Raw genomic sequence first — 25,673 nt, 5'->3', positions numbered from 1 at the left:
TAAGAGTCGGAGTAATGACTGTTGTCATGTAGCTCGGGAATCACTGTTTCGGATGTTGAGTTTTTTGGTACTGGAATATTTGAAAGATTCTTGAGCTTAGGCACTGGTCCCACTCAAAGCGAGAAACAAACAAAATATAATCCCTGTAAAAACAGCATATTACAATAAAAGTTTGTATGTAATGGCTGCGAAACTATTTAATAAATTGCCTGACGCAATTAAAGATCAGGATGAAAAGTTATTTAAAAAATCCATAATACAAGTCTTAAAAAAAAGGATGCCTTACACTATAGATGATTTTTTCAATATAGATTTCTATACAAGAGCTCATTTTGTATACATATTTTTCCCTCTCACTGGCGTAAGGTTTAGTTTAAGCATATATTGTAAATAGAATTGTAAATAATTAATCTAGATTTAAATAAACAAATATTGTACGTCTGACAGGCTGGCGGCAGCCTATATCGTGCAGTCCACATGGCTTATGACCGCGTTCAATGGAGACACGCTACTTATGGTCGCGATCGTCAGCATTGAGGGAACGAGGAAGAAAAATTCGCTTTTGACGGGACCAGTGCCTTATGAGTGTAAGTATGTACATACATACATACATATAATCACGCCTGTATCCCAAGGGGTAGGCAGAGCACATGAGCTACTAAGTTTCAGTGCCATTCTTGGCAAAAAGGAGTTGAAAGATAAAAGATAAAAATTCATTTATTCAAGTAGGATATACCGCTTTTGCATCGTCAATATCTACATTATATCTCAAACATGCACAATTACAATACAGAATAATTATATTATATAAGGAAAGATGTCAAACAGGAATTGAATTACTGAACAGGTACTAAACTAAAGCTAACTAAGAATTAAACCATGCGCGTAAAGTGCCTACCTATTGGTATTTATGTCATTTCATAATAATAATAAGTAGAAAATTAGTTAGATATAGAAAAATAAAGATATAGTTGCTTTTTAACTACACTGAGACTTTAGCACGTGCTGTGGAAACGGGAGCTAGCCGCTGTGAATAATAAAAACAAAGGCTTTTGTTTAACAGATTACGGCAAAACCCAAAAATTCATCTCAGAAAATTCATACTATACATAATATTAATTGAATAACACCAACCTGTCAAATGTTTAATACAGAATCCAGACTCCTCAACAGTTTTTCTCTTGGTCTTGAAAGCTTTTGGGTTGTGAACATAATCTACTGTCGGTATGTGATCCGTGTTCCATGTGGCCAGGCTTGTCAGCTCCTGGTGGTTGTCCCTCATCTGAATGAACTGCTTGGTTATCTGCGAAGGTGTTTTAATATTTGAGAATTTCTTTTTTTTTTGCCACTTTTATGAAGTGTGATATTTCTGAAAAAAAAAAAAATGCTATTTCTACTCAGGATTACTAGCTTTTTCAATCCTAGTAGTTAAAAAAATTGTCCCATACGATTTTTTATTATTTTGTTACCATTTTCCGTACATGTTGTATGGGGTAACAAAAGAGGAAAGCAACAAAAATGTATGGAAATTCTGAGACACTTTTTGTCTCCCAGTGAGATTGAAAGTACTCGTGATTCTGAGTACAATTGACCTAAATTCCCTAAAACAATCAAAATTTTTTTATTGGGAAAAAAAAAAAGAAATGCTCATTTAAAATAAATTTGAGTGTGTTGTGTAAAACATCTCACTTTGTTGCTTGTCATAAAGTTGCTTTGCTTGTATCTTTATATAAATAAACTGAAAAAGCGGTTTTATAGCAATCGACAAAGTGAGAAATTTTACTAAATACACTCACAAAATATAAGGCATACTGCTATAGGGTAGATATTTTTTTTTCTTGTTACTTGTTACCAAGAATACTGACTGTTGGAGTCTTTTTAAAATTCAAGTTTATTAAAGTTTAAATTAACCAAGCTAAATGTTAGCATGTCTTTAGAACATGGTATAGTTGTTTTTGTAACAGCTAATTAAATAAATACGTTTGTTTGCTATTGTTCTGCAGTTAGATTAAATTATTATTTTTTTAGATTTATGAACTTAATTGAGAATTAAGTAACATTCAAATACAATTGTAATATTTTTAATGAATTATTAAATAATAATAACAAACTATGCTACAACTATAATTATTTATTTATTTATTCTTTTTAAATTGAGACTTCAGAAGACAGTCTTCTCCGAGACCCTGGGGACAACGCTGTCCCTGAAACGTTGGAGGTCAGTTTAATATGTAGTCTACGCAATTAAGTCCCAATTTAAAAATGATCAAGAATAGTTCATCAACCAAAAGGTACAAATATTCAGGAACAAAAGTTTTTCTTTACCTTTCTACCTGACTCTAAATGCTGCATAATACATTTGTAGGATTTTCTGCACCTTCTTCTGAATTTGTACACCTTTCTGATAAGGCAGGCGCATTCTGGGCAGAACTTTGTCATGTATGGCCACTCAAGAAACTGAAAAAAAGAGGTTGGCTAGGGTAATATAGTTACATTATGATACAAGTGCGGAAGAGGAGTGAATTACCTCTTCGTAATGTTTTACAGTAAATATACTACAACTAGGAGGGAACGGTCATATTTGTCGCAGGGATGACGATCGATGGGGCCGGCAAGTATTGCTGTGGAGACCAAGACTGGGAAGCCGAGGTGACGGGAAACCACGAGCCAGATGGTCGGACGATATCAAAAAGACGGCAGGGCCGACCTGGCACAGAACCGCCGCTTACAGAACAGAATGGAAATCCATGAAAGAGGCATATGTTCAGCAGTGGACGCAAATATGCTGAGAAGAGAGAAGAGAGGAGGGAATGGTGCCAACTTAAAAGACTGCGTACTAAGCATGGACATTGTGCGGACTATCTGTTTTAAGTGTGGATGGCGAGTGGTGCGGCCAAAAGCGAAAATGCAATGAAGTATTTGCAATAGAAATGAACAAAGCTTAGTCACTCCTGACATAAAGGAAAAAGGAAACAGTTGTAACCGCATACTTCAGTAAATTCGAGATATTTGTAGTGACATCTAGTACCGTCAAACACTGGTGCAGAACTGCAGACTATACACCACATCATACATTAATGTCAAAAACGAAAATTTGTTGGGGAGGCCCTAGATCTTCACTCACCTGATGCTAATGCTGCCCAATGGGTGAAAAGCTTATAGTATTGTAATCAATAATAGTATCATAAGCGACTCAGTGCATGCCATAAGAATGAAAAAAAAAAACAGTAAATATGAACCCTTGAAATTTAGGCTTAACAAGTAATGTACTATTTTGCGAACTAGTGTGGAAAAAACTACCGTATGTACACAGTATTGACGACCGGTCTGGCTCAGTCAGTAGTGACCCTGCCTGCTAAGCCGCGGTCCTGGGTTTGAATCCCGGTAAGGGCATTTATTTTTGTGATGAGCACAGATATTTGTTCCTGAGTCATGGATGTTTTCTGTGTATATAAGTATGTATTTATCTATTTAAGTGTGTATATCGTCGCTTAGCACCCATAGTACAAGCTTTGCTTAGTTTGGGGCTAGGTTGATCTGTGTAAGGTGTCCCCCAATATTTAATGTGGAGCACGACACACTACTACACAAGCTGAAGCACTACGGTCTATCCTCTAAAGCTTTACAGCTTGTTGAATCTTACTTAAACGAAAGAACCCAGAAAGTGGTTGTAAATGGTACTGAATCTAACGGTACAACTGTAAAGCTTGGAGTACCACAGGGTTCTATTCTGGGACCTTTTCTTTTCCTTGTGTATATAAATGATTTGCCATGTCTTGTAAAGAACAAATGTGAGATAGTCTTATTTGCTGATGATACTTCACTAATTTTCAAAGTTGATAGACAACTAAGTGACTATAGCCATGTGAATGAAACTTTGAAGGAGGTACTAGAATGGTTTACAGCAAATAACTTGCTCCTTAATGCCAAGAAGACGAAATGTGTTAAATTCTCTTTACCCAATGTAAGGAAGACAGATACTACCATCACGCTGAATGGCGAAAACCTGGACCTTGTCGAGAATACGCTCTTTCTTGGTCTTACTTTAGATTGCAATCTGCAATGGGGTCCTCATATATCTGCCCTAGCAAAAAGGTTGAGCTCTGCCGCGTATGCCGTAAGGAGAATTAGGCAATTAACTGATGTGGAGACAGCTCGCCTAGTTTATTTCAGTTACTTTCATAGTGTTATGTCTTACGGCATATTGGCCTGGGGAAAAGCAGCAGATATTCAAACCATCTTCGTTCTCCAGAAACGGGCAATACGATCTATCTACAACATGGCGTCACGTGACTCACTGAAGGAACGCTTTAAGGAGATAGACATCCTTACAGTAGCTTCACAATACATACTAGATGTGATAATGTATACTCATAAGAATATAGAGTCCTTTAAGAAACTGTCAGATATTCATAGTTATAATACACGGAACAAACATAAGCTAGCGGTTTCCAAGTTTCGTCTACAGAAAGTGAAGAAATCGTTCCTGGGAAACTGTGTAACATTTTATAATAAGGTACCCTTAGAGGCATGGGATCTGCCCTTTACTTCATTCAAGAAGTACATAAAAAGTGCACTTCTCAAAAAGGGGTACTACAAAATTGATGATTACCTGGGAGATACTACACCATGGCCGACTATCCAGGCTCAAAATCTGTCATAGTTTTGCTAGCAGTGTCCCGGGGAGACATTGTGTCATGCTTAAGGCGCTGTTGCTACTGGCTGTTTAAATTATTGATCCTTATTATTGTATAATTATAATTTGGTATATATATATATTGACTTGTTGAGTACATACTAGTTATGTATTCTGTAGAATTAGTTGGAGATTGCTAGCTTAACAGTCTCTTGACGTGAAATTTGTATTTCATACGCATTTTTTTTTCTATTTCTAGTTCTTTTGACACTTGGAGAACCTTTACACCTCCAAATTTTTATTTTTTATTATATCCCATTAATTATAATTGACTGTGGGGACCTTTTACATCTCCCAAGATCTTGTTTTCAATTAAGTCAATTTAAACTATGTAACATACAAGCACGGAATGTTGTGTCTTACATCTAGGTATACCGTATTCACTTATTATTGGAATATTTAATACAGCCCGGACAGCTTGAACATGTCATGCTCGCTAAAAAGTCTTTGCTTACGGTGACGTCGTTGATCGGGTCGCCACCTTCCCGAATGAAGGTTGAGGGAGGCGATGGCTGAGATGCGCGCCATATTCGTGAACGGGTGCTGTTTGTGAAGACCGGTCTGTTTCAGCTAATAGGGGCTATGCTATTCTATGTAACATTAATTTTGAATGAGATTACGTTGAGGCACTCTGTTCGGTCCTTGTTTGTTTATTTTTCTTTCTGACTCTTGGAGACCATATACATCTCCAAGGAAAAAAGTAGATTAAGTATACATATATTTTTTTTTTCCTTTGCTTATAAGACAACAAGAGTCTTTTACAACTCTAAAGTTATTTTAGTTATTCGGTTTTTTTCTTCATGTATAATTTTTTTAGATGTACTTTGACACTTAGAAACTCTATACATCTCTAACATCTCTTATTAATAATCATAATAGCTTTGTACTTTGTATAATTTCTTGTGTTAATATTTTTTTTATGAATACTTTTGCTTATTAAATTGTATCTTGTTTTTTTTTTTTAATGCATGTTAAATATAAGATGTAATGTTTTGAAAAGAAGTGGCCCGCCGAGTTTCTTGCCGGTCCCATAGTGGATACCCTCCTCCAACTGAGGGGGGACTGAAATCTTCTCGAGGCTGAGGCGTAGGGTTAGAGCCGGCGTAGTTTTATTTGACGTTCATAAGCGCATTGTAATATGCCTACTTGGAAAATAAATATTTCATTTCATTTCATTTCATTTCATTTCATATTTATTTATTTATGTACTACTTTGCGAACTAGTGCGGAAAAAAACACCGTATGTACTGTAAGATTGAGTAAACTTTAATTCTTATAATATTCTCATTAGAATAGTCACTTCATTAAACTGAGTATAAATATTACAACTAAGTTCTTTTTTACTTTATTCTTTTACTTTGTTACCGGTATTCATTTAGAATTATGAGTTTCGTCACAGCTTTGTAAGATAAGGTGTTGCTACCTTGAACTTTATAATATTTTATACAAAATCCATGGAACTTACAGGACATCCACTGAATTCTTCGTAAGCTTTTATTAAAAATGAATTGTCTGTATAGTTTTTCAACTTTCCTTCGACGCTTCGGCAAATACGGCAAGCAACAAAGGATGGAGCCATTCTTGCAAACTGAGTAATCGTCGTCTAAATATTATTTGAGAGGTTGTAATTCAGTTTGAAATATTTGAACATTAATTTGTATTAAAATCGACGAATCCTCGGCCGATCATTATCAATCAACAATGAAAATTTGTTTAGGCGTAGTTTCATTTTGTTTTAAACACAAACACGCTTGAGAAAGATAATTGGTACAAGCTATCTTTTCAATTTTTCATCTTCTTCCCAGACAGTGGCGTGCCTAAATTAGGAGCCCTAATCATGATAATTGAGTGTCCTGAAAAAGATAATAATTGTAGAAATATTAATACATGATACACAACAAAGCGCTATTCCTGTATGAAATATACGAAATATAAAATGCGTATTTGATATGTTACGGGTTCACAGAACGATTTAAGCATATGGTGAAAAACGTCTCAAAATTTTGACATTAGCTTGCATGTTTTTGAAGATAGCTAAACTTAATTGCTAGAATGTGATTCCAGAATAAGAAAAATCCTTCATAAAATTAGTACACACTTGTTATTTTAAAAACAATTTTGAATTATTTACAATCAAAAGTAATGAGAGAGCTGGATTTAATTAAAGATTTAAAAATACGTTTTTATTTTTTAATAAAACTAGCATTACTAACAATATACGCAAACAAGCCTGTTGTCAGTCCTGACAGTAGAAGGAAAACAATAATATAACCTCAAAAAGCATACACAACCAACAAAATACATTATTTATTTTCCAAAGATATAATAAATTACATCGTAAAGGTGAGTTTCTAATTTTATCGTTCCTAAGTTCCTCATCTTATGTGTATAAACACTAACCATGTAAAAGTAAAGTTTCATGCTTGTACATGAGTCATCACAGTATCAAGACAAGAAATAAACAAGTTTTTAAGAAATTTAGATTAAAAGGATCAAATTGTTACACCTTGCGGCCAAATTGTTACACTTGGGGTTGGGTACCTCGGCTAATATAATAATTTGTGATATAATGATAAACTTAATATTACCTATAATTTACTTTTATGAAAGTTTGTCTCAAGTTGATTTTTACGAAAGCGGTAGATTTAAAACCCCATTTGTATATCATATACATCCATACTTAATATAATATTATAAATGGGAAAGTATGTGTGTCTGTTTGTTTGTCCGTCCTTCACGGCAAAACGGAGCGACAAATTGTCGTGATTTTTGAAGTGGAGATAGTTGAAGGGATGGAGAGTGACATAGGCTACTTTTTGTCTCTTTCTAACTCGTGTGAAGCCACGGGCAAAAGCTAGTTCTGAATACATGTAATTAAATTACATACATTAAAGTTAATTTCATAACTAACATGCTTCTTTATTATTCCAGCACAACAAATGGCAGAATTAAAAATAAAGCTAGAATTTGGTGGCGGTGCAGAGCTCCTCTTCGACAAAATAAAGAAGCGGGAAGTAGAATTGCCGGCAGTTAAGAAGTATTTCCCGGACTGTCAGCGTGACAGTTGGACGATAAAGGAGCTGTTGGTGTGGCTGAAGGATAATTTGTTACGCGAAAGACCGGAGTTGTTTTTACAAGTAAGTATTGGAATAAAGTTCATACTGAAAATAAACTTCAAATGGTAAATAAAGAGTAAATAGGTATCTCATAGGTAAGCGTGCTCCACCGTAGACCGCATCATCACTTACCATCAGGTGTGATTGTGGTCAAACGTCTGCCTAATCATACTAAAAATTAAAACAAAGTTAGATAGCAATTCATGAAAGTTTTATTACTAGTTTAACGAGTAATTACAAATATTACTAACTATAATACTACTTCTGCCAGTGTCAGTGTCTCTACCTCAGAGTGTGGTTATTGATTTTATTTGCATTTGGTATTTGTTTCCATAGGTGGCATTTAAACTTTGAAACTGTAATGTAATGCATGATCTCAATTAGACCTAACTCATATTTTTAAATTAAAGGAAAAATGGAAAAATTCACACCTCCGGCAGGACTCGAACCTGCGACCTTTGGCCTTGCCGGGGCCATCGCGCTTACCAACTGCGCCACGGAGGCCTGCTGGATGTGTGCGAATTTATCCATGCCTTCCATCAATTCTGCATGATAAAAAACAAATTTAGACCTAACTCAATTAGAATCTAAATAAAAATTCTATAAAAAAATACTGAAATACAGTTTAATTTTTTTTTATTCGAAAAAAACTTATTTATACATAATAACTATATGTTGTCACACCAGTGTCTGTCTTCTTGTGTCCGTGTGGTTTTTTTTATACCACATCGGTGGCAAACAGGTATACGGTCCGCCTGATGGAAAGCGGTCACCGTAACCTATGAACGCCTGCAACTCAAGGGGTGTCACATGCGCGTCGCCGACCCATTAGACCGGAATACCATTTGCCCCCATTTTAGGGTTCCGTAGTCATCTAGGAACCCTTGTAGTTTCGCCATGTCTGTCTGTCCGTCTGTCCGTCCGTCCGTCCGCGGATAATCTCAGTGATCGTTAGCACTAGAAAGCCGAGATTTGGTGCCAATATGTATATCAATCACGCCGACAAAATGCATGAATAAAAAGTGGAAAAAAATGTTTAATTAGGATACCCCCCCCCCCCCCCTACACGTAAAGCGGGGAGTGATTTTTTTTTCATTTCAACCCTAACGTGTGATATATCGTTGGATAGGTATTAAAAAATGAATACGGGTTTACTATAATCATTTTTTGATATTGTTAATATTTTCCGAAATAATCGCTCCAAAAGTTAAAAAAATTGCGTCCCCCCCTCTAACTTTTGAAGGATTAGTTTAAAAAATATGAAAAAAAAAAATCACAAAGGTCGAACTTTATATAGACTTTCTAGGAAAATTATTTTCAACTTGATTGATTGAACAGTTTTTGAAAAAAATACGGAAAACTACGGAACCCTACACTGAGCGTGGCCCGACACGCTCTTGGCCGGTTTTTTTTTCTTAAAAATTATGTCTCTTTCGAACCCCCCACTTTCCTAAAATGGGGGGTGGACGTTTGTATGCGGTGCATTCATCAATTTTCGAATTTAACGCGATATTAATTTAATTTTCACCACACCAACGGGTAAAGATCAATTTTGCTATTCGAAAACTGATAGCAAAATTGCATTTTATCCACAAGAGTGCAAAGTAATTTCATACAAATTTGAACTTGATGCCTTGAGCTGGCTGGTAGAATATACCTATAAATAATTATTTTGAATCATAAATATTGAATAGATTGCTGGATTTGATTTAGTTTGATGTTTTATGGTCAGTATTTTGTTCGTGTTGGTGTGGTGAAAAATGTTGTGTTTCACTTGGTGGCAAAGTTTGTTTAACCTACGTGCCTTGAAACCCTCGCAACGCTCAAGATTCGCTACGCTACGCTCGAGGTTCAATATTGGAATCTTTCGCTTGCTCCGGTATCAATATTGGCACGTGCGGTTAAACAACTACTTTGCCCCCTTGTAAAACAAATAACTATTACTTAAGTCCTATATAAATAATCCTTGGTTCTAAGTATAATTGTTTTGGGGCACCATAGTGCGGGGCCGAAACGGCTAATCAGTATGAGAGTACAGTCCCTGCTGGCAGAAAGCATGAAACTTGGCATGTATATAGCTTATAGGTTTATAAGAAAATATGGAAGTAGAAACACGCCGAGGTGTCAATGTTTCCCCTCTTTCCCCCCACTTTTGTTTCCCTGATTTCAGTTTTTTAATATTTCCATGAAAACGGTTAGAGCTACCATCAGGATGTGTAGGAGAAATATTTTCTTCATAAAATTCTCTACAATATTGTCTTTGAAGGTATAAAGCTAGAACTTATAATTTTCAAACTATGCTCATTTTCCCCTAACGATATTTCTCTTTGGTGACCTGAACGATAAGTAAGACTAGCGACTTTGCTCTTTTACCTGTGGCGATGTTGCTTCACAAAATTGTTCCTTGGGTCAAACTGATCCGATTTAGCTCAATAGTCATGAAATCGCACGTCACAACCCCCCACAAAGACAAGGGGAAAGGCCCGGTTTCCCCGGTGAAAACTATGCATTACTTCTTTTTGCTTTTAGTGACTAGGGCAAATCGTATATCATTTTCGTGTAATATAAGGACGAGTTAATCATTTCTGAAAAAATCGTTGCACCTTTTCATACAAAAATAACGATTTGTATAGAAACACAAAAATCACTATATCCTATGCCTTTGATATTTGAGGAGTTTCCTCGACTTCTCCAGGATTCCATCATCAGAACTAGGTTATTGGCTAATCTGTCCTATGTTTTATTTGTTGATAATTGCCGCGATGTACTAACTGTAAATGCCATAACTTCCATACTTAATGAAATACATAAAAAATCATTATTTTGCTATAAAATCGTTATTTTTGTATGAAAAGGTGCAACGATTTTTTCAGAAATGATTAACTCGTCCTTATATTACACGAAAATGATATACGATTTGCCCTAGTCACTAAGAGCAAAAAGAAGTAATGCATAGATTTCACCGAGGAAACCGGCCCTTTCCCCTTGTCTTTGTGGGGGGTAGTGACGTGCGATTTCACGACTATTGAGCTAAATCGGAACAGTTTGACCCAAGGAACAATTTTGTGAAGCAACATCGCCACAGGTAAAATGGCAAAGTCGCTAGTCTTACCATAGACTAAACTAAATAAAGGAAGACGTGTAACTCAGTACATCGTTTTATATGTTTGACTCGTAAAACAATAGATGGCATTACTATACTCTCGCGACAAATGGTATTGTTCAATTCACGAAATAATTTCATTTAAATGACCTAAGTCGTATTATTTCAAAATTTGGAACATGATCGTACAACATTATCACTATATAACACCGAAATTAACAAAAACAATTAAGTCATTTTTTACCAATCGGGTACTTGAATCAGATTCAATTCATGGGAAGTGTTTTGTACGTTTGATGACTAATAGCAAACATTATAATCCGGTAGATGGCGCGTATGCAAGATGCACAACACTGCATGCTAAACAAAGTTGGCATATTGAAGATAAGTTTTAAATTCAATTTATTTATTGTTCGAATGTGAGTAGTTAAAATCGCTGTCAATAGAAATTGCCAACAATGTAAACAAACCATTATTCAAAATATCAATATTTTAGCACAATTTTATTATTTCAAAGGTTGGATTTAGCCAGTATCTGATGAGTTAGAATGAAAATTAAAGACATTTTGACAACGTACAAGGTTTGTTTACATTGTTCACAAATTCTATTGACGGCGACTTTATAAATGATGAATTGATGATAGGGTTAGTATTTTGTAACATCACAATCTGCCAGAATTTGGCGTACAATACTCTTGACTCTCAATATGCACATTCATTATCATTAGTATTTGTTTTTTTTTTTTGCACAAGTTTTAACGATTATTCTAAATTATCTTGGACGTACATCCCAGAATAGGCAAAATATGCTACGTAAAATATTACAACCCTAAGTGCGGATGTCAGGAAGGATTTCAAAGGCGAAAATCAAAAATGGCGGCTTAAATATATGGGATATCGGTCCTGCATCCGATATCGGATCGTATAATGTGAAAACGCACTAAGACGGAAGTATTACTTTCAGATTATTTTATTTTTATTACTATAAAAATGTTTTACCACAAACAGCTACATATATCAACACGACATAGTCAGATGGCACTATTATCAGAATAAAGATTCATCATTTCATCATCGATTTTTTTAAATATATGAATGTGGAATAAAACAATATATTTATAAGTCAATTTTATTAATTAAATTCTTTGAAAAGTTTCTTAATTATCATGCTAAGTGTTGAAATGCATTGAAATATTTATTTTCAGTACAGATGGTGTTTTTTTTTACGCACTAGTGCAAGAAGTGGTTCATTACGAGTATATGTCAGGTCTAAACTTCGGAGGGCCATCTGTACTGAAAAACGTCGTACGATACACGTGCGAAAAGGAAATTCGTAACTCGTGTCGATTTTTACGCACTTGTATCGTAATGCACTATTTCCAAGTAGGCATATTACAATGATATGAACGTCAAATAAAGCTACGCCGGCTTTAACCCTACGCCTCAGCCACTTTTTTTCAAAATACACATGCAAAAGTATTCATAAAGAAAAATATTAACAGACTGCTCTATGGAAATTAATTTCAATAAATTATACAAAGTACAAAGCTACTATGCTTAATAAGAGATGTTAGAGATACTGTATAGAGTCTCTAAGTGTCAAGGTATATCTAAAAAAATAAAAAAAATATACATGATGAAGAAAAAAAAAACGAACTGATACAAATAAAAAATAACTAAAATAACTTTAGAGTTTTAAAAGACTCTTGATGTCTCAACTAAAGAAAAAAATATATATAATGCCGCCGCGGGGCGGAGCGGCGGCGGGGGGCCGGCGGCCGAGGCTCAGGCTCGGCGATCAGCCACGACAGCGCCAGCTGCAGAAGGCTCGGCGGTCAGCCACGACAGCGCCAGCTGCAGAAGGCTCGGCGATCAGCCACGACAGCGCCAGCTGCAGAGCAGAAGGCTCGGCGGTCAGCCGCGACAGCGCCAGCTTCAGGAGGCTCGGCGTTCAGCCGCGACAGCGCCAGCTGCAGAAGGCTCGGCGGTCAGCCGCGACAGCGCCAGCTGCAGGAGGCTCGGCGTTCAGCCGCGACAGCGCCAGCTGCAGAAGGCTCGGCGGTCAGCCGCGACAGCGCCAGCTGCAGAAGGCTCGGCGGTCAGCCGCGACAGCGCCAGCTGCAGGAGGCTCGGCGGCCAGCCGCGACAGCGCCAGCTGCAGAAGGCTCGGCGGTCAGCCGCGACAGCGCCAGCTGCAGAAGGCTCGGCGGTCAGCCGCGACAGCGCCAGCTGCAGAAGGCTCGGCGGTCAGCCGCGACAGCGCCAGCTGCAGGAGGCTCGGCGGCCAGCCGCGACAGCGCCAGCTGCAGAAGGCTCGACGGCGACGGAGCCGGCGCGACGGCGCACGGGCGCGGGCTTGTGGGAGCGGGGCTAAGCCGGCTCGGGCGCGGCTCGAACAAGCGGGCGCAGGCGAGTCCATGCACACAGGGTACACGCTCGATGGATCTAGAACGTTATTCACAAAAGATGTACTCGTGTAATGCTTTACTTGTCAGTTCATACCTATTATTCAGGTCTTTTAGTTTCAATTCTAATTTGTGAAATTCATCGGAGCGATGGTTCAACTCCTGTGCTGTCAGGTCAAGTTGGTATTGACAGTTTAGAAGCTCATCGCTTAAGGCAGCTGTTACATTTTGATGTATTTTGAATTTGCTTAGCTTTAGATATTTTTTAATTTTATTTGACCCTTTCAACGTCACTCTGGGATCACTGCCGCCCTCTATGTGCACAGACTGTTTTAAATCTACAGGGTCTTTCATTGGGGAGCATGATGCACTGTCATGAACCACATCTAAATCAAATATATTATATTCAGCAAATATACTTAAATTGTTTTCAGCCAGAGCGGAGTTCCCGGAGCAATACTTGCAATACCATTTTGAATCCGACTCCTGCAGTTGCTGCTCGAGGTCCCGGATGCGTTGTAATGCCTGCTCATGTATCTCTTGGCATTGCTGGAACCGATCAATGACTGCCTAGAGGTCATCCCGTTGTCCTTGCAGGTCTTCATACTTGACATCTTGGTTGGCTGATTGCTGATTTTTGAGGCTTGTGTTACTTGACATCTTGGTTGGCTGATTGCTGATTTTTGAGGCTTGTGTTTGTTTCATTCTAGCCACCATCACATCCCGGTGTGTTGTAACCTTGCTAGTTTGTTCTGTAACATTATTCATCATGTGAGATATTGAAGCCTAAATGTATTGTTAAAATATATTAAATAGGGCTTATAACAGGATATAATGTGATTAAGATGCAAGAATATGGAACCACAGCCTTGATTTTGTTAACAAGATTTCATATAACAAACTTTGTAATTCACTTTGTTGCAAGTTACACGGGATAGCAGTGAGTAAGGTTTTATTATCTCGAGTTGGTTTAACAAAGAAAATGTAAATATGGAAGTTAAAATACTATTATGTACTTCAAATGTTTACAAACTGTTTAATGATGAACTAATTGAGCGGACTGTAATTTAATAAAATATCTTTAAGACGAAATTGACAAAGATAATTCGAAATTTAATGCTTTAAACAAAAACTTACTGGGGAAAAAACAGTGCATATGTCACATACCTTTTAGCATGAGGTTCCAGTGGGTTGGTTTCAGCTCGCTTACCATCAGCCTTGGTATGCAAGGCGCACGTGCGGGCCCGGCTTACCGTCTCCTCGAGCCCAGAACTGTTCTTGGAGCAGAGCTTTCTTCCTGTCCACTTTGATAATGTGACTAGCACTGAGTTTAAACTTAATTTAACGATAATTGTTGGGAAAATGTGACTTTAACTATTTAATTAGCAATAAATGGCAATTTTAATGCAGCGACGCGTTCGCAAGTTAGATCGAGAGCGAAAAGAATGTGAGGTAATGGCTACCGGAAATGATTAGTGCCGGGCTAAACACACCGGAAGCTAAAGACAAAATAGTGTTGTTTCTTTAAAAAACCGATATTCATACGAAAGTTGAACATACCGCTCACCTAAATATGCAATATTTACTCTACAAATAGTGCTAGAGTTCGACAAACTACTTAAAAACTATAATGTTAAACTAAGTGATAATACTAGAACGACGAAAGTTAATTTGAAAGTGGTAAAGGACACAGCTTCACAACTGGTCTTCTGTACTGACCAGTAGCAGTTTGAATTGTGACCACTCTACAGACACCGTCAACTCCGGGATGTAGAGCAACGATGCGCCCAAGGGGCCATTTTAAAGGGCTTGTCTGTTCGTTAATCAACAAGACCAAGGAACCCACGACAATGTTTGTATTTACTTTATTCCATTTAGTCCTCTGTTGTAGAGTATGGACGTACTCAGCGTGCCATCTACGCCAGAAGTCTTGATGCATTTTCTGTATCATTTTCCAACGATTACAGACACTTACTTTTTTATCTACAAGATTTTCCTCTGGGACAATCGACAACGGTTCCAGAGTTAAAAAATGGCCTGGAGTTAAGGCTGAGAGATCACTAGGATCCGAGCTAAGAGGTGTCAATGGACGAGAGTTGAGCATAGACTCAATCTGAGTCAGAATTGTATAAAATTCCTCGAAGGTTAACCTTTGATTACCTACAACCCGTGCGAGGTGAGTCTTAACCGAGCGTATCCCGGCTTCAGCTAATCCGTTAAAATGAGGCGTACCCGGAGGGTTAAACGAGAATTTAATTTCTTGGGCATCAGCAGCACCTTTCATGAGTGAACCAAGATAGTTACTAGCGCCCACAAAATTCCTACCCTGGTCAGAGACAATGTTACTGCATCGACCACGACGAGCGACAAACCGTTTAAGAACACAGAGGAAAGCTTCTGTCGACAACTCTGAAGCAAGCTCTATGTGAATGGCTTTGGTACTAGTACATACAAAAACACAGATGTAACCTTTGTACGTTTTCGCACCACGGCCACGACCGAAAGCGATATCAAATGGTCCTCCATAATCAATGGCGACACTCGAAAAAGGTTTAATTTGCGAGACGCGAAAAGTAGGCAAATTTCCCATAAGCGGCGGAGATGCCGCAGAGGGATTGGCACGAAAGCATTTCACGCAGCCTCCAATCACTGCCTGAATTGCTCGCTTTGGCGACAAAATCCAAAACGTTTGCGCAAGTAAATTTTGTAAAGTTTGGGCACCTGGATGTAAAAATCTTTTATGATATTCGTCAATTATTAAAATAGTGAGTCGGTGGGAGCGAGGCAATAAAATGGGATGTTTGACAGAAAATTTAATAGGAGAATTTGCCAAGCGACCGCCCACCCTGACAATACCCTGACTGTCAATGAATAATGAAAGCTTGCGCAAACCCTTTGGCAATGCGTTCAAACGATCCTCCCTTAATTGATTGATCTCTACACTGAACGAAGTGAGCTGCACATGTTTTACTAAAAACATGAGAGCTGCAGTGGTTTCAGCTGACTGTAGAGATCCGACAACTTTTCCATCCTTAGCTGACCGTAAAAAACGGAAACAGTAGGCTAACACACGCTTTAATGTGAAAAGCGAGGAGAACCTGCTAAGGACTTCATCAATTAAGTTAGGATCGGCCGTCACGAGCAAGCTACAAATACGTTGTTCCTCTACAATACAGTCATTGCTTGGATCGTGCAAAGGTGAGCAAGGCCAATCCTTCTCTTCCTTTACCAACCACGACGGACCCTTCCACCAAATATCACACTCTACCAAATCTTCAGGCAGTAACCCCTGGATCCTGCATCAGCAGGATTGTGGTGTGTACTGACGTGACGCCAGCGATCAGGAGCAACAAGATCCTGGATATGGCTCACACGATTTGCAACAAATGTTTTCCAGCGTGAAGGGCACGACTTGATCCAAGCTAACGTTACGGTCGAGTCTGACCATGCAAATATTTCCTGAACAACATAGAGAGGTTTTAATGCCTCTTGTGTTGACTGCATCAGGTCTGCCAACAACACGGCAGCCTGCAGTTCCAATCGAGGAATTGATAATTTACGCAGAGGCGCAACCTTACTTTTGGCACAGCAAAGCTCTACAAAAGTAGAGCCTTGTGTGTCATCGACACGACAGAAGACGACAGCAGCGTAACCACGCTCCGACGCATCACAAAATCCATGCAATTGTAATGAAACAAACGAATGGATGATGCGACGGGGAATAACGACAGATTTCAACGACGGAAGTTGATCGGTAAATTTCATCCAGTCTGATGTGATTGCTTCTGGAACATCATCGTCCCATTGCACCCCAGATGACCACAAGACCTGCATTAAATATTTAGCGTGAAACGTGACAGGACATAAGAATCCTAGCGGGTCATATATGCGCGCTATATTCGATAAAATAGTACGTTTAGTACATTTCTGATCACGTGGTGTTGCAACCTCAAATTGGAACGAATCTGTTTGTGGACGCCATAACAATCCCAATATTTTAAGGGACAAATCCGAAAGTTCATCAAAATGTTTAAAATCACTCGAATACAACTCAGAAGATGGAAGGTCAACGATAAAACCTTTATGGTTGGAGGTCCATTTTCTCAAATGGAACCCACCCGACGACAAAATTTCAGATAAATCTGATCTAATTTTTAAAGCTTGCTCAATAGAGTCAGCGCCTGTCACGACATCATCAACATAAATGTCTCTCCCAAGCACTTGTGACCCTTCAGGATAGGAGTCAGCAGTCTCCTCCGCTATCTGTGCTATTGTGCGCAAAGCTTGATACGGAGCCGATTTCACACCATAAGTTACCGTCCGCAAACGATAGTCTTTAACTGGGCCGTCAGTCGAAGGTCGCCACAATATCCGCTGATACTCAGCGTCCTCGTTTGGCACGAGGATTTGACGATACATGGCCTTTATGTCACCCGTAAAGACTATTTTATGCCATCGAAACCTAGTAAGGACATCAAAAATATTAGTTTGTAACTTAGGTCCAGCTAGTAGTGTATCATTAAGCGAAATCCCATTGCTGTCACGACAACTTGCGTCAAAAACGGCTCTCAGAGGTGTACTGACAGATTCGGGGCGCAAAATACCATGATGTGGGATGTAATTAAAATTCCCGACACTAGAGACAGGCGGCGCAACCTGCTCCATATGACCACTGACCTCATACTCTTCCATAAAGGAGGCATAAGCTTTACGAAAATCCGCATGCTTTGTAAGCTTGCGTTCCAACGAAAAAAAAATCTCCGCATTGCAATTTCACGAGTGTGCGAAAAGGTAGGCTTGTTCGAAGGATCGACGAAAGGTAGAGGTACCTCGAACCGGCCTTCACTCGTGCGACAATAATTTGCACGGAAGTTATCTTCACATAGTTGATCCTCTTTCGACAAGATAGGTTTACTCGGACCACAAATATTTTCTAGTTCCCAGAACCTTTTAAGAGAATCATCCAACGACAGCGACAAGTTTGATTGTGAAGCATTCGACACGAAAAAACAATCTTTCCGACAATTAGTGAAAGATTGTGTACGAGAGGCATAACAGTCACCCATCAGAACCCATCCGAAAACAGTCTCCAAAGCCTTTGACTGACCCTTCCGGCCCTCCTTCTTACCACTTAAAATGGAAGATGCAAAGATCTCTGCATTTAAGAGTAAATCTATTGGGCCCGGCTTCGCAAAGTCAGGGTCAGCGAGAGGTAGACCTTGAATGTGATGCCATTCCGATGTATTGACTCTATAGTATGGTTGCTCCGGACAGATAACTGGAAGCACTGACGCTTGGAAGTCAAAATTAACCATTTCTGATCCAATAGGTTTAACAGAGCATGATAACATACCCTTAGGTGCAACTTCAGATAGTCCAATTCCAGTAATTGGCTCGCTAGTATCATCTACCTGTAAACCTAATCTTCGAGCACAGTCATGGGAAATAAAATTGACACCACTAGCACCGTCCAAAAGAGCACGAGCTATTTGATAATTACCTGAACTATCCCGAACAGCTACCCGAGCAGTAGCAAATAAAACTAATCCATTACTTTGGACCGACGTCAAAGTCACTTTGCTATTTAAACCGCTCACCGTTGGCTGAGGTGCTGGTTCAGCCTCTGGCGAAGCCGGTTCCCTTTTTCCAAAGTGTAATAAAGTGTTGTGGGAACAACCGCATATACTGCACCGACAATCCGATCGACATTGTTTAACTTTATGAGTTTTGGAGAAACAACAAACACACAAGCCCTTGTTTTTCACCACCTTGAACCGCTCCGAAGTGTCTAAAACTTTAAATTTTTTACAATTTTCTAAGTTATGCAGTTCAGTACAGAAAACACATATATTTTGTTGTGTGGCAACTAGTGTTACCTTGCCTTTACCTTTAATGGCACTTGTTACGGGCTTAACCTCCGTTACTTCCAGAGCGCGGACTTGTTTTTCAACAAACTCTTGTAGCAATTCAAACTTTGGAATTTCATTGGAATTGAACTCGAGGAGGAAGGCCTCCCGAGTCGCCTTGTCCAATTTTCCCCACAACAGATGAAATAACATAAAGTTTTTATCAGGTAAGTCGAACCTTTCTAACACTTGTAATGTTTCTCTAAAAACACGATGAACTTTTTCTAATTCAGTTGAAGACTTGGTCTTCACCTGTTCACAAAGTAAAATCTTTTCATAGTACCCAAAGGCAATTTGCCGTTTTCTATTGTAAAAATTGTTTAAAGCATTGTAAGCATCCATGTAACTGTTGTCCGAAATTGGGTAATTCTTAATCAAATCTAAAGCCTTACCTTGACACGATGTCATAAGATAATGCAGCTTTTCAATGTTCGAAATATTCCTTTTATGAATTAAGGAATCAAAGAGTTCCTTAAATGACAACCAATTGTGCAAGGAGCCATCAAATGGTTTCACAACAATTTTAGGTAACTTCGCTGAATTATTATCACTACTATCTTGTTTGTCAACAGTTTCATGTTTGCTTGTAATGACAGGCTCAGCTTTCCTTAACCTTGTCAAGATTGACTTTACTTTTTGTTCAAAATCGACAGTAACCGAGAACTCCGTATTTACATCCTTTGTTTTCTTCATTATAGCCTTTTGGGCACGATGAAAGTCTTCAACTATTGGGTTTAAGTCGGCCGCGACATAACCCTCTAAATCTATACAATCAAAGATTAACTCTAACCGCATAACCGCGTAATTGCGTTCAACCCTATCCATGTCAACGTCTCTATTGCTCACATCAATGTCCGACATTTTTCACGTAATAATCACTGTTGATTTATCGAAAAACGAGAACGAAAATATAAATAAACAGTTTACGTTACTCAATTAAATTAACTTGTTGACTTTGACAATGACAGATGAGATGACAACCGAATTGTTGCCATACACCAAAGCATAGACTAAGACCGAACGAGATGAGCGGATTGAACGAACTGTCACACTGCTACCAACCTAACTAAATTCTACTATAAAAGTCACACTTCCGGTCAGCCATTAACCGAATCGAGAATTAAAGTTTTACCCACCAATTTATTAGAAAAATATTACGACACGACAAATTTGATATTTTACTAAAAATAGGTAACTTTTCAACGGATCCGGCTCGAAGGACCAAATGTTTAATGATGAACTAATTGAGCGGACTGTAATTTAATAAAATATCTTTAAGACGAAATTGACAAAGATAATTCGAAATTTAATGCTTTAAACAAAAACTTACTGGGGAAAAAACAGTGCATATGTCACATACCTTTTAGCATGAGGTTCCAGTGGGTTGGTTTCAGCTCGCTTACCATCAGCCTTGGTATGCAAGGCGCACGTGCGGGCCCGGCTTACCGTCTCCTCGAGCCCAGAACTGTTCTTGGAGCAGAGCTTTCTTCCTGTCCACTTTGATAATGTGACTAGCACTGAGTTTAAACTTAATTTAACGATAATTGTTGGGAAAATGTGACTTTAACTATTTAATTAGCAATAAATGGCAATTTTAATGCAGCGACGCGTTCGCAAGTTAGATCGAGAGCGAAAAGAATGTGAGGTAATGGCTACCGGAAATGATTAGTGCCGGGCTAAACACACCGGAAGCTAAAGACAAAATAGTGTTGTTTCTTTAAAAAACCGATATTCATACGAAAGTTGAACACAAACAGAAAACACAAAAATAACCTATGACAGTTACTAGTTCTAGACAAATAATCTGAAAAACTACACTTAAATATTAAGTAAGCTATACCCATCTGTAAAAAACGCTAATTAATTATAATTTTAAATCTTGAACGCTACTCCGTTGACGGTTGGCGTAGTTTTTTCGTCAATATTTGGCTTCTTAGGCTGCATGAAAACTTATGATAACACTTTCTCATTTTAATTAAAATACGATACATCACTGTAATTCCTTATATTTTACATTTTTAATATTTATAACACATTATTGAAATGATACACGCACGAAGCTTGAATTTGACGTTTAACCCGGTCGGTGTTGCCAGTCCAGGCGTTGGTATCTCCTGCGAATTGCAAAGTATGCGTTAGGGCCCGCACAGACGGGTGACTCAATTTTTTTGTCTGCGGAGATCGGTCTATGGGCTAGTATGAAAGTGCGCACACGTTGCGACGCAACCTTTTTGTCTGCGGGTTCGACGAGTGACGACAAGCCTGCGACGTAACTGTCTCATTCTCTATATGTTTCAATGCAAGTGCGCACACGGTGACAAAATAGTCGCCGGTCGGTTGTCATTTTGACAGTTATCACTCAACCGCCTGGGCGAACGTATGTTATTATTCGAAAAAAATATAATTTTAAATGCCGATTGTTGAAGTCGACATTGATACCTGTCGTTTAATTTCAATTCTTCAGAAGTAGAGGTAAGACCGACTTTATATGACAAGAATTTAAAAGAATAGTCCTACAATATTGAGGAAAACGATGCCGGGTTGTAAAATTCTAACGAGTTCATCAAAACTTTTAAACACTTATTCTGAAGTACCAAAAATGTTTTTTGGGTAGGCTCTTAATTTCATGAAAAAAGAAAAAGTTGCGTCCGTAGTATCTTCATAGTAGTCTGTGGTTGCATCGCTGTCGTTCCCGTGTGCGCACCTTTGAAATTGTCGCAAGGAGTTACGACAGAGACAAAAAAGTCGTCGAGTGACTTTGTCGCCCGTCTGCGCGGGCCCTTATAACAAATAGTTTAATGTTTTGTGAAGATTAAAGAAATATTGTTTGTTGATAACAATGATAACTATGACGGGAACTATTCCTCTCACTTCTTGTCACAGACAAAATTATGACGCGCCTTGGCTAGCTATCAATAGTGAAACAAAAACGAAAAGAGATATAAGGCTTACGGCGAAACGAAATTGTGGTCAAAAAAGCTGCACTTTATGCAAAAAGCAAGCAACTTTGTACAGTGATACTAGGGACCAATATAAATGATTTCTTCCGAGGAAACACAATTTTCATCCACTAGAATTCAAGATGGCGGACATTTTCTATATTTCGTATTTTTTAAAATTTATAGAATCACAACGGCTGCACCGATTTTGATGGTTGGGGTGTCAATCAGTTTGTATTAAAACGCTTATTTTTTATACTACGTCGGTGGCAAACAAGCGTACGACTCGCTTGATGGAAAGCGGTCACCGTAACCTATGGACGCCTGCAACTCAAAGAGTGTCACATGAGCGTTGCCACCCCATTAGAAACTTGTACATTCCCTTTTCCTGTTTTAAGTACACAGTAAAAAGGAGTGTACAAGTTCTAAGGAGGGTTCGGTTTGCCGACGACTCAAAGGACAATAGACGAAATAAGTCAGTTCCGTAAGTCCTCCCGTCATCAGCACACCGCACCCTCATTAAGCTCTGTCAGCCTTACTCACCGACAGGAACACAACACTAAAAAAAAAAATTAAAGATGGCGGGCGAATAATAAGAAAAATAAAAAAATTTCAAACTTTTTTTTCTTTCTAGTGAAATTTTCATTTTCTATGATATGGCCACATTTTTATATATTCAAATAATAATGAAAATCCGTTAAGTAGTTTTTGATCTATATATACTCGTTTCAAAGGAACGCGCGGATTTGAAAGACGTTTTTGCACGTGATGTAAAAATTTATGGAATCACAACGGCTGCACTGATTTTAATGATTGGGATGTCTATCAGTTTTCATTGAAAAGTTTATTCATATAAAAATCAAAATCATTGAAAAAATAAAAGACGGCGGCCGAAAAATGTGAAACTTAAAAAAATCAATCTCGTGAAATTGACTAGTAAATTTTCTAAGATATGGTCACATTTTTATTTATTAAAATAAAATCTGATAATGTCATCTGCAAAATAAAACAAAAATCATTTAAATCCGTTGAGTAGTTTTTGAACTATACGCAATGCAGATGAAGCGCGCGGGTTTGAAAGACGTCTTTGCACTTGATGTGATGCATCGCGTGTGATGTATCGTGGTTTTGGCTACGCAAGACGGTTTATTTATTTTGGTCACAGCTCACTGTATTAGTGTTTTTAGTATTTATACTAGTTTTTTAAAGGTGAGCGGGGCCCTCGGGCCCCGCGGTATTCTTTTTGGGCTTTTGTGCTTTGCTTTTTTGTTTTTGTGCTTTGCTTTTTTGTTTTTTTGCTTTTGCTTTTTGTTTTTGAGCTATGCTTTTTTGTTTTTTTGCTTTGCTTATTTGCTTTTTTGCTTTAGCCTTTGAGTGCTTGGGAGCACTCTCTGCCCGCAGCTCGGCCTGCGGCCTCGCGTGCTTGGGAGCTTGTAAGACACGCTCCGGGCCTTCGGCCCTCCGCGTAGTTACTGTGAGGGTTGTAGGGAAGTTGGAGCTTAAACACGACCCAATCCCGTCGTTTCGCTTCTCTAAGACACTTTTACTATTGGGTCGTGTTTAAACTCCAACTTCCCGATCCGCCGGCGAGCCGATCAGCACTTTTAAGCTTTTTCCTACCGTTACGGATCTATGGGGATTAAAAAAAAAGACCTCCATACAAATTTCAATTGGCCTTCAAAGGGCGCCATTTTGAATTTTTCAAAATTTTCTTATTGTATACTAATCTAAGGGCGGCTGTCCACCCGTGTGCAAAATTTCAGCGCGCTCAGACCGTTTTGAAATTTTTCAAAAAAAATTTGAGCTCTCTACGACAAACTTGAAAAATCATCAAAAAAAAAGTCGGCCATTTTGAAAAAAAAAATGGCGGCGTCAAAAACTGCCCAGGGTCCTCTATGACATTTGGTCGAACACTCCCCGGCTAACTCCAGCCATTTGGCCAGGCCGTCCAACATTTTTTTACCCGGAACCGGTAGACCGACGGTCTGATCTATCCGGGGTCGCAGGACCAACCTCTATACGACCACACCAAACACTGCCACCTGCGAAAACTCACGCATTGCCTCGGCCGAGGCACATCTACATATCACGACTGCCGCGCGAGAGAGGATTGAACATTTGCCATAATATTGGGATATACCTACTAATAAAAATACCCAGTACAGTCGAGAAATACATTTCTTACTCATCTAAGTGCGTATTCACATTATCCGATCTGATATCAAAGATAATTATATTGAAATATTCTATTTTCTCTGCTGATATGGACAGTGGACCTATACATCTTTGACATCCTTCGTACATCCAATATATCTTTGGTACATCCGATATGGGGTCGAATAATGTGAAAATGAAAACCCAAGTGCGAAGTGTTGAAGTGTGTTTTCCCATTATCCGATCCGATATCAGATTTCGGACCGATATCCCATACATTACAGTCGCCATCTTGGATTTTTTCCATTGAAATCCTTCCGACATCCAATATCGGATCGGATAACGTGAAAACGGATTAAGGTTTAATATATGTAGTACAGAAAACTCACCATAAGATCTAGCTAGATGAAGACGTTGCTTTGATGATGTTGATGCATAAAACATTAGCAACGCTACTAAATTAGAAACACGTGTTTAGTTTCGGACGACACGCCTATAAGCAACCTACATAATTTGGTCGAGTTAATTTGAAATGTCAAAAACAGTGCTAAGTAATTTGACATTTCAATACTAGGTAAGTATAACCAAAGATATATATGGAATAAAATAAAATATTATATACGTATTTCTAACAACGATTCAATTAAATGGGCAGGGAATCAAATTCCTTGACTGTATAGCTGTAGGTGCCTAAATAAATATTTTTAATACTTATGGGTACCGATAAATTTATATAAATACAGTAAAGGGCGATAAAACTTGCACATCGGTCTTTGGAAAGAGACAACGTCACATAAGTGATTGGAGAGTAGAGTAGGTAGATAGGTACCTCCCTATGAGCCTATGGGTTTTATAAACACACAACAAGTAGGCGCGAACAATTCATACTTACTTTTCTATGATTCAAACCATAGATTAATTAAATAAAGAAAGATTGGTAACTCAGTACATCGTGTAGCGACCTACTTAACGCGAGTTATCGTCGCTGGTACCTCTTAGTTTTCGAGTTATTTACAGATGGCGCTGTTTTCAATGTTGAAAAGTGCCACCTAGTGAGATAATAATTAATTACATTGCCGAGTAACCACATCTGAATATGATTCAATATTTTGAGCCGGCGGCACCTCGTTTTTTGGCTTAGGGGTTAGAGTATCTGACTTGCATTTTTGAGATCTCAGGTTCGAGACCCAGCTCCGGTTTTTTTTTTAATGTGTTTAAAAAGAATTATGTTGTTGTTTTTCGCTTTTTTTTTCTAGTTGAATATTAGAAAAATAAGTATGATGTGAAGTTGAATCATAGAAAAGTAAGTATGAATTGTTCGCGCCTACTTGTTGTGTGTTTGAATCATAGAAAA

At 38.4% G+C, this 25,673-nt stretch overlaps 2 protein-coding genes and 1 non-coding gene across 3 annotated transcripts in view; 1 reads left to right on the top strand and 2 right to left on the bottom strand.

Annotated features, from left to right (window-relative positions):
* Positions 1-1,055: 1,055 nt before the first annotated feature.
* On the bottom strand, positions 1,056-6,370 carry LOC125239364. The gene is made up of 3 exons (XM_048146924.1): positions 6,162-6,370; positions 2,326-2,457; positions 1,056-1,303 (listed from the first exon to the last, which is right to left on the bottom strand). Exons 1-3 carry the CDS (start codon positions 6,273-6,275, stop codon positions 1,085-1,087), a joined length of 465 nt encoding a protein of 154 aa, XP_048002881.1. The 5' UTR covers positions 6,276-6,370; the 3' UTR covers positions 1,056-1,084.
* Positions 6,371-6,928: 558 nt separating this feature from the next.
* Positions 6,929-25,673, top strand: part of LOC125239469 (ubiquitin-related modifier 1 homolog) — a 36,248-nt gene continuing 17,503 nt past the window's right edge. The window contains exons 1-2 of the mRNA XM_048147080.1: positions 6,929-7,039; positions 7,628-7,833. Of these exons, the coding sequence (XP_048003037.1) occupies positions 7,636-7,833 (198 nt within the window). The 5' untranslated portion in view covers positions 6,929-7,039; positions 7,628-7,635. The remainder of the gene's footprint in view (positions 7,040-7,627; positions 7,834-25,673) is intronic.
* Trnaa-ggc lies at positions 8,241-8,316 on the bottom strand. The gene has a single exon. It is a non-coding gene; the product is annotated as a tRNA-Ala (tRNA).

This window comes from Leguminivora glycinivorella, chromosome 25, assembly GCF_023078275.1.
Source record: "Leguminivora glycinivorella isolate SPB_JAAS2020 chromosome 25, LegGlyc_1.1, whole genome shotgun sequence".
NCBI lineage: Eukaryota > Metazoa > Arthropoda > Insecta > Lepidoptera > Tortricidae > Leguminivora > Leguminivora glycinivorella.
The sequence above is the reverse complement of the archived record's forward strand: the minus strand, read 5'-3'. Positions and strand labels throughout refer to the sequence as shown.

What these genes read in the sequence shown, in the direction of transcription:
- LOC125239364 (XM_048146924.1), bottom strand. Translation starts at nt 6,275, where the DNA reads ATGGCTCCATCCTTTGTTGCTTGCCGTATTTGCCGAAGCGTCGAAGGA. An exon ending in AAGAATTCAGTGGATGTCCT is followed by an intron (nt 2,458 to 6,161) that starts GTAAGTTCCATG and finishes TCTTTTTTTCAG; the next exon opens with TTTCTTGAGTGGCCATACAT. An exon ending in ATTTAGAGTCAGGTAGAAAG is followed by an intron (nt 1,304 to 2,325) that starts GTAAAGAAAAAC and finishes ACACCTTCGCAG; the next exon opens with ATAACCAAGCAGTTCATTCA.